The sequence below is a fragment of the Gigantopelta aegis genome, chromosome 4 (genome assembly GCF_016097555.1).
Source record: "Gigantopelta aegis isolate Gae_Host chromosome 4, Gae_host_genome, whole genome shotgun sequence".
Classification (NCBI taxonomy): Eukaryota; Metazoa; Mollusca; class Gastropoda; order Neomphalida; family Peltospiridae; genus Gigantopelta; species Gigantopelta aegis.
The window spans coordinates 40,156,365-40,165,794 of record NC_054702.1 but is presented as its reverse complement, the minus strand read 5'-3'; the positions used below and the strand labels follow the sequence as shown (position 1 = coordinate 40,165,794).

The following is a 9,430-nucleotide window of genomic DNA, read 5'->3' as shown; positions in this document are numbered from 1 at the left end:
CGTTAGGGTGCACAGCTTGCAGGGACGAGATGGGTTGCATCCCGTCAAGAAAACCCCTAGATTGACAGTCATCAGACATTGAAGGTGTAGTGCTGTGCTGAAATACAGATCTTGAGAAGCCGGATCCGTCTGAACGAGAGAATCAGCCTAAATTATAGTCCAGTCGTCCTGGGTTGGTATAGTGGTGCGGACGGGCCCGACTCCGGAGAATACGAGATGGTATCAATATAAAACAAAGTAAAGACTAGAAAAGAGTAGTAGGGGCCGACCCCGCTTTCTATTTCTTCTTAGAGTCGGGCGGTCAATCTTCCAGTGCTGCTAGGACAGGCTCAGACATGTAGAGACTAAACGCGAACAACCGTGGCGTTCTGCAGAATGGCCGTCATACGAGTCACGAAGAAACAAGATGACATAGTCAGCCGGAGAAATGACGTGGAGGCAAGGAATCTCGCTAAAAAAGAATCCAACCTGGTGGTGCAGGCTGTCGAAACGAGAAGCGTTCCAGCGTTCAGTCAGTTCCAATGGCCGCATACATCCCAGTAGAAAACTCCACAAAATGAAGGATTCCCAAGTCGAGCACACGAAAGCACGTGCAGTATGCACAAGCGAAACAAACACGTCTTAGCGCGTCAAGCTCCAGACTGGGAATGTACAAAGTGCCACTAGTCGTCAGTGAATATGCAACAACTACTTTATCATGTACGGTAATGTTAAGAAATATTAAGAATCGATTCAATTTAACAAACAAAAAATAATAAATTTAAAAAAATCCCAATTATCTGCCGAAACATCATAGTGTAGTAGAGTTAGGGCATAATAGTGCAAAATCTGATACTAACATGCTATCAATATTGCCGAAACAGAAACCAAGTATTTTCATATCTCGCCGATTAAAGGAAGCTATCACAGCACTCCCCTGAGATTAGTTCAAGGAGAGAGAGCTCCCCTAAAAGCATGAGAATTTATATGGTATCAATATGGTAAGACATATATCTTAAATGGTTCCAAGAACCATAATAATCCAAGAATGTCTCAATGACCCAGTGATTATGATAGTGTTCTAGGCGATTCGGTGTCTACGGTTCGAGTCCCAGCAATGGCGTAAGATAATTTGTGAAGCCAAAAAAGATGTTTATTCCCTGTGCCCGTACGTTTATATATTTTGTATGTACTAGTAAAATCCAACATACATACAATATATAGATATCCATTCATCTATAACACACACACACACACACACACACACACACACACACTCTCTCTCTCTCTCTCTCTCTCTCTCTCTCTCTCTCTCTCTCTCTATATATATATATATATATATATATATATATATATATATATATATATATACATCACACAGAGAGAGACAGGTAGGTAGGTAGGTGGGTGGGTAGGTAGATATATAGATAGATAGATAGATAGGTAGGTAGGTAGGTAAGGAGAGAGAGAGAGAGAGAGAGAGAGAGAGAGAGAGAGAGAGAGAGAGAGAGAGAGAGAGAGAGAGAGAGAGAGAGAGAGGGACACCCCCTTTGTCCAAATGGATCATTCGTGTCCGGGAGTAACTGTTGTGACGGGTTTTAAGACCCAGCATCTGTTGACAAGTAACGGAGATTTTATCTTACCGCGAACAACACACGCACTCAATAAATAACAGCAATAGTCCATCCGTTTACACAACAGTAGACCGTGACGCATATAGACACACCAGTCGACAGCAGACGTTCTAGGCCGGTAAGACAGGCTTATTATATTCATTATTATATATGAATCTCTAGATTAAAACAGGGCCCAACTCTAGATTTTACATGTTTTGCATTCGTTTGACCTAAATCTGTATCACTGTGTTGCATAAATACTAAGAATAACCCATTATAAGTCTTGATATCAATTCATACTTTAGAAAGTTTATAATATTGTTTTCCTCTTCTCAAAACGAAGTTCTTCTTTTGGACCCTTTTCGATTTATTCCAAGGATTCGTATGTTTAAAGGGACATTCCTGAGTTTGCTGCATTGTAAGATGATTCCGACTAATAAAATATTTCTTGCTTAGAATATCAGTGTCTGTTTATTCAATGTGTTTCTGGTCGTCTTAATATTTGTAAGAAGCCCAAACTGGATTTTGTCTTCAAATAATTTCGTACGTACGAAAAATGTTGTTTTTTTAAAGAAATAAGATGAAATTTAACCTAGTACAAATATTAGAACGACCAGAAAAACGTTTAATATACAGCCACTAATATTTTATGCAGAAAAATATATTTGATATGTAATTACAATCGTTAAAAAGTCTCTGTTAGTCGATAACATCTTGAAAAGTGCAGCAAACTCAGGAATGTCCCTTTAACTTAATAATGAACTCGCTGACCACACTATTTCCGATTTACCTGCATTTTTTTGTTGTTGTCGTTTCACATAAATTAATGTTGAGCTATTTAAAACCTGGATCGGCGCAACCTGTCTTCCAATACTAGTACTTTGCGGCGTTTTTGTTTTTGCGACAATAAGCGCCCTAAAATACTAGTATTCCAGAGGCGGGTCTGGGCAGGGGCCCGCCCCCTCTAAATTTTGCGATAGTTATAATTTTATTATATATTAATTTTCATTTTTTTTTACGATCCCCCTCCAAACCTCACCCAAAGTTCCCTTGGCATTCCACCTCATGTCACTGGGCCCCCCTCCTAAATGGATTTTCTGGATCCGCCACTGTATTTCTGAAGGGTAATTCTCATCAGTTAGGGCACGGAAGTAGGCCTTGACTTGTTTGATTAGTTCATGCTTTCATTTTAAAGCTTAACTACCATCATAGTGTATCGTCATTACTGTTAATTTTATCACCCAACATGTTATTTACACAACATGTTCCAAATAACAGTTCTTGGGTGACATCTCTAATCGTATCCGTCTCTTCAATAAAACCCGGATACAATGTCAATCTAAAAATAAAACTCGTGTTCTAAATTATCATTTGTTTAACACGTCGTAAACGATTACAGGCATGATTGAACGAGGTTTGGGCTGGGGGGGGGGGGGGGGGGGGGGGGGGGGGGGTATAATAAATTAATATAATGTGTGTGTTTAATAATCTTTTATTGAAACCATATGCTGATATGATACACCAGTATAAACTTCCATGCACGTGCAGTTGTACTTCTTTCATTTGTTTAATCCTATTCATATACAGTGAACCTCCTCTAAACCGGACACTCTATAGACCCAAGTAACAAGTCTGGTTATAAGAGGTATCCGGTTTAGAGAGGTTCTCTTCTGTATAGATATTTAAAAAGGGACCGCGAAACACGTCCAGTTTTGAGGGAATTCCGGTTTACAAAGAGTCCGGTTTTGGGAGGTTTCACTGTACTCATCTTTGTGGACACCATAAAGCAGATGTGTATTTTTTTTAAACATTCATTCGTTTCAGACATTCCTTGATTCATTCCTTGATTGATTGATTCATTCATTCGTTCATTCATTCATTCGTTCTCTCATTTTCTGTTTCAGAGCAATGGATGTGTCGCAGCGACAAACCTTAGATGTGTTGGCAATCATTTTACTCATCATAATGGTCTTTAAACCTACTCTGGGACAGGATACTGCCGTCGTTCGCTTCGCCTGCGAATATCCTACCTGCAAATGTAGGCAGCTCACTGAGACACACGTCAGTTTTATTATGGAATGCACAACATCATGGTCAGATGCGGTTATCCTGCCAAGAAACCAGTCTACGAATATTGTACAGTTATCAGTGCAATGTTCGGAAAACGCAAATCCGCTGACGTTGCTAGAGAGATTACGGTACGATTTGTTGTATGTACGGTCCCTAACGTTGGAGAACTGTGAAACAGCCCTGAATGACATCGTCGCAGCAGGGAAGTTTCATAATTTAGTAAATCTTACGTTGAAAGGTGCACGTGCAGATCTTTCTGACGCTGACACATTAAATGCAGGTCTGGCTAGCCTTGGTGAGCTTACGTTTCTAAATATATTGAATTCGTCTATCAAAGAAATGCCATCGTTGTGTTCTCAAACGGAACTGGTCTCTCTAAATGTGTCTGGAAACGTGCTGTCGTCAGTGGGCAGCCCATATCAGAAGTGTACATCATCGACTAAGCAGACGAAGCTGAGAGTTCTGGACTTAAGCAGAAACAAAGTCACGAGACTGGAATCATGGCTAGGTCAAGGCACATCTCTCACGGATTTACATCTGAGCTCCAATCTTTTTGATGAAAACGATTTTGCCGTGCTTGTCAATTTGAGTGACCTCACATCGTTGGACATGTCAAACAATTTGTTAACAGCCTTACCCGTTGGTTCATTTACACACAATCTGGGCTTGCGCAGACTTAACGTGTCTAGGAACTCCATCACAGTCCTCCAGAGCGGTTCGATCACTGGTCCGTCCCGTCTAGAATCGCTCGACCTGTCGCATAACTCTCTCTCAGTTATTCAAGATGGAGCATTGGCAGAGTTGCGGCATCTCAAGAGGCTATATTTGGGATTTAACTCCCTGAGTTCCCTTCCATTTAGCATTTTTGATCAGCTTGCGTCCTTGAAGATTCTGCATGTCATGAATAACAGCATTGTGGACGTACCGTCATTCAGCCATCTCCAGTCTCTGCTGGCTCTGAACCTGAAGAATAATCAAATACAGAGATTACAAAGAGACGCGTTCTCGTCTTTAACACTGTTACAAGCAATTGGTTTGAGTGGAAACGCGCTAACCACCATGGAGTTAGCAACGTTTGATTTTTCAGAAAGTCTTTTTATTATCGACCTATCCTACAATAACATTAGCTCTCTAGTCGACGGTGTGAATTCCAGAAGAACGCTGTCAAAGATAGCAAAGGTATCGTACCTTCGACTGGATTTCAACAAGATAGACGACATCTCTATCATTGGGAAACGCTTTCTCAATTTGAAGTATTTGTTTCTTGACAACAATCACGTAACAACTATCCGCAAACGTAACCTGCCACGGTTGCTGAAGATACTCACGTTATCGGACAACAACATCACCAGAATTGCGGCCATGACTTTTAAATTTATGAAAAACCTCGAACTTGTAACCCTTCAAAGAAACTACCCATACCTGTCACAATTAAGATGGTCGTCAGTTCAAGTATACTCCAAGCAGGAGTCGAAGCCGAAGTTCTACATCGGTGGCAATTTGTTCATGTGTGACTGTAACATGGCCTATTTGAAAGCCTGGAATCAGGCGCGAAACCGAATTCCCGCTCTAAAACTGAATTATCCCAACTTCTCAGACATGCAGGATGTTTACTGTATTTCATTATACGACAAAGAGGCGACCAGTTTCCGCGAGGTTCCCATGTCTCATTTTGTATGCGAGTATATGTTCGGCAGACACTGTCCATTCGGATGCAAATGCTGCCTCAAACCTAATTGCACGTGCGATTACACCTGCCCCGTGCAGTGCTCTTGTTATCAGGGAGGGACTCTCTGGACCAATGATGTTTACGACAGGATTCATTGTGACAACAGATTGCTGACGGAGGTCCCAGAGAACATCCCTCTCTCAGCCACTCACCTCTATCTAAATGACAATGAAATGCTGTCCTTAACGTCTGGAAGATTCTCCGGTTTGTCAGAGGTGAGACATCTCTATTTAAATAACAGTGGGGTCACACATATCGGTCATGGTGTCTTCAGTGGAATGGATAAGCTTGAAGGTTTGTTTCTAAACCACAATATGATATTCGAACTGTTAAACGGTTCGTTTAATGGGCTACGGAAATTAAAAGAATTGCACCTGGAAAACAACAGAATTTCTTACATAGAGGAGAACACATTTAGTATGTTAATAAATCTAAAATTCCTTTCTCTGGAGAACAATCTCCTAACCACATTATCTGCAGGTGTATTTAGTTCTCCAGGAATTGCTCCTACCATCATGCTGCTTGGAAATCCCTGGTCGTGTGAATGTCAGTCAATGGTAACATTAAAAGAGTTTATGAAACAACACGGCTCATTGGTGGAAAGAGCAAGCGACCTGCGATGCTATTGGTTATCCACTGACACGTCGAATGAAAGCGGCCATCTTCAGAATTACACCGAAGACTATGACTTGCATATCAACCAAGCGGGCAGTATTCCCGTCTTGCAGTACGAGTACGACTCGATTTGTTCCAACACGGCTACCGTCAACGTGTCCGTCCAACACGTCGTGTTCTTAAATGACGGCAAATATGTCGCAGCCCTCGTTATTCTGATTATCATAATCGTGGTCTCATTGGCTACGTCTGCGCTGGCGTATTGGAAACGAAAAGAGCTCCAGGCCTGGATCTTCGTTCGGTTCGGGTTGAGGATCGTGAACAAAAATAAAAACATCAACGAAGCGGGTCGAAAATACGACGCATTCGTGTCCTACAGCAGCAAGGACGAGCACGTAGTCGTGCACGAATTGGCGCCAAAACTAGAAGGGGGAGAGAACCCTTACAGACTGTGTTTACATTACAGAGATTTCCCGGTCGGCGACTGCATTGCCGATACCATTATCAACAGCATCGAAGCCAGTAAAAGGACTTTAATGCTCATTTCGGAAAATTTCCTAACCAGCGAATGGTGCAGATACGAGTTCCAAACAGCACATCATCACATTTTAAAGGAGAACACTCACAGACTCATCATGGTTCTGTTGGAGGATTTGGATCTGGAAAAAGTAGATCCGGACCTGAGGGTTCACCTAAAAATCGGAAACTTTCTGAAATATAACGACCCGTGGTTTTGGGAGAAACTATACTTTGCATTACCTGATCGTCAGGTAGATAAGGTTGACCACAACGTGGTAATAGTGGATGGAAATATCGGTGGTGTGGGTGATGATGATGATGATGTTTTCTACACTGAAGCTCAAATAAATGATGTGAATCTCGCGAAAGAACGATTGCGCGATGAACATAGAGTTTAGGATTCAATACTGTAAACAATGCCTGTTCAAAACAAGGAAGGAAGGAAATGTTTTATTTAACGACACACTCAACACATTTTATTTACGGTTATATGGCGTCAGACATATGGTTAAGGACCACACAGATACCAAGAGAGGAAACTCGCTGTCGCCACTTCTTAGGCTACTCTTTTTCGAGTAGCAGTAAGGGGTCGTTTATATATACCATCCCACAGACAGGATAGTATGTATACCACGACCTTTGATATACCAGTTGTGGAGCACTGGATGGACGAGAAATAGCCCAGTAGGTCCACCGACGGGGATCGATCCTAGACCGGACGCGACCAATACCAATACCAAAGGGGTTAACGTGCACATTCAGAGCAAGCTGTTGTAGTGCACGCCTGTCTTGGGCACAAGAACCGGCCTCGGCCGGTTTCTCCGTCCAGGACAGGAAAGGTTGGGTGGTGAAGGAGGGACCGCCTGCACTGGCAAGTGCAAGGGAGCACCAGCAGTCCAACCGTAGTTTGTAACAGGCGGGAGGTGGTATGGTGCTATGTAATTTGAAATGTCCCGTAGGATTAAGGCAAAGAGAAATGGTGCGCATTTTAATGAAGGAAATTTGGCGCAATTTTGATGGTCGTTCTAATGTGAATGGTACCCGACCGCGACTCAAGCGAACATTTTAAATACCAGTGTGCTACGTCCCGCCTCTCCCCCCCCCCCCCCCCCCCCCCTCAAAACAAGGAATATATGAGTTCATTGTGTTGGGGGACGGAATACGTTATTAGTAGAGCGCTCGCCTGAGGTGATTGCGTCGCAGGATCAAACCACCTCGATGGATCCATTCAAATGATTGGGTTTTTCTCGTTCCAATCAGTGCCCAACAACTGGTCAAAGGCCGTGATGCTTTCCTGTCTATGGGAAAGTGCATATAAAAGATCCCGTGCTACTAATGGGAAAAAAAATGTAGCGGGTTTTCTCTGATAATAATGAGTTATAATTACCAAATGATTGACATCCAATAGCCGATGACTAATTTAATCAATGTGCTCAAGTGGTGTCGTTAAACAAAACAAACTTTTAATACTTTATTAGTTTTTTGTATCATGCATCTCCAAGAAATTGATTTGATGTGAATTATCATTTTATTGTGGGAGGGACATGAATTTGGGGGTGGGGGGATACTTCTCAACCCCTTGTAGAAAAAGTAAAGTTTGTTTTATTTAACGACGCCGCTAGAGCACATTGATTTTTTTATCTTATCATCGGCTATTGGACGTCAAACATATGGTCATTCTGACACTGTTTTTAGAGGAAACCCGCTGTCGCCACATAGGCTACTCTTTTTACGACAGGCAGCAAGGGATCTTTTATTTGCGCTTCCCACAGGCAGGATAGCAGAAACCATGGCCTTTGTTGAACCAGTTATGGATCACTGGTCGGTGCAAGTGGTTTACACCTACCCATTGAGCCTTGCGGAGCACTCACTCAGGGTTTGGAGTCGGTATCTCGATTAAAAATCCCATGCCTCGACTGGGATCCGAACCCAGTACCTACCAGCCTGTAGACCGATGGCCTGCCACGACGCCACCGAGGCTGGTCCCTTGTAGAAACAATCTTATTTAGTTTAATTCTCAAACCTTCACATCTGTATTTCTAAAGAATTAATAATGCATTCGAGCCACTTTTAGTATAAATTCAGCCAATGATGCTAACGTTTCGTCTGTTACGTGTGCAATCTGATTAAGATATTATAAGTTATGGTTGATGCCTAAAACTAATTCGATGGTACTATTAGAAGGATATACTCAATATAACTCAGTACGTGCATTGGCCTACAGGATATTTTGAAAACGCATCAAATCAGGAAATGTTTTATTTAACGAGGGCGCTAGTAGTGGATATCAGTAATCTTGACTACATGTATCAAGGCTGAATACGAGGAACGAATATTAGCCTTGATTTATGAAGATGGGTTAAAGGCATACTGTCACAGATTTAAGGATCTTATTTCTCTAAAAATGGATAATAAATGAAAATTACATTAATTTTTGAAAACCAAATCTAGTTATCGCATCACTTTAACTGAACCATGATGGAGTGAAATCCATGTCAATATCTTTTGGCAATTTTAGTTTTTCACAAAATATCATTAATAAGTGAAGTATGGTGGTTACGTAGATGTTTCAATAAAGTACATTTAGGGGAAAATCAAATATATCTTTGTTCAGGTAATACTTTGTTAGGCCATTTAATAGACCACACAGATATAAATGTGCACCGATGTCATGGAATGATTTGTGAATGTCAAATGTTGATGATGACCATAGGTTGGCTATGTAATTACCATGAGATTATCCAAAACTGTAACCGTGAAATAGAAACACTATTCTTATTAGAAAATTATACATGTCGTGTGTGTGTGTGTGTGTGTGTGTGTGTGTGTGTGTGTGTGTGTGTGTGTGTGTGTGTGTATACATATAGATAGATATATATCTTAAAACATTTAATTTTAATTT

General features: G+C 41.4%; 1 protein-coding gene across 1 annotated transcript; it reads left to right on the top strand.

Moving 5' to 3' along the window:
* Positions 1-1,622: 1,622 nt before the first annotated feature.
* Positions 1,623-7,072, top strand: LOC121370544 (toll-like receptor Tollo). The gene is made up of 2 exons (XM_041495847.1): positions 1,623-1,731; positions 3,500-7,072. The coding sequence occupies exon 2, from the start codon at positions 3,504-3,506 to the stop codon at positions 6,924-6,926; it is 3,423 nt and encodes a 1,140-aa protein (XP_041351781.1). The 5' UTR covers positions 1,623-1,731; positions 3,500-3,503; the 3' UTR covers positions 6,927-7,072.
* Positions 7,073-9,430: the final 2,358 nt, after the last annotated feature.

What these genes read in the sequence shown, in the direction of transcription:
- LOC121370544 (XM_041495847.1), top strand. Translation starts at nt 3,504, where the DNA reads ATGGATGTGTCGCAGCGACAAACCTTAGATGTGTTGGCAATCATTTTA.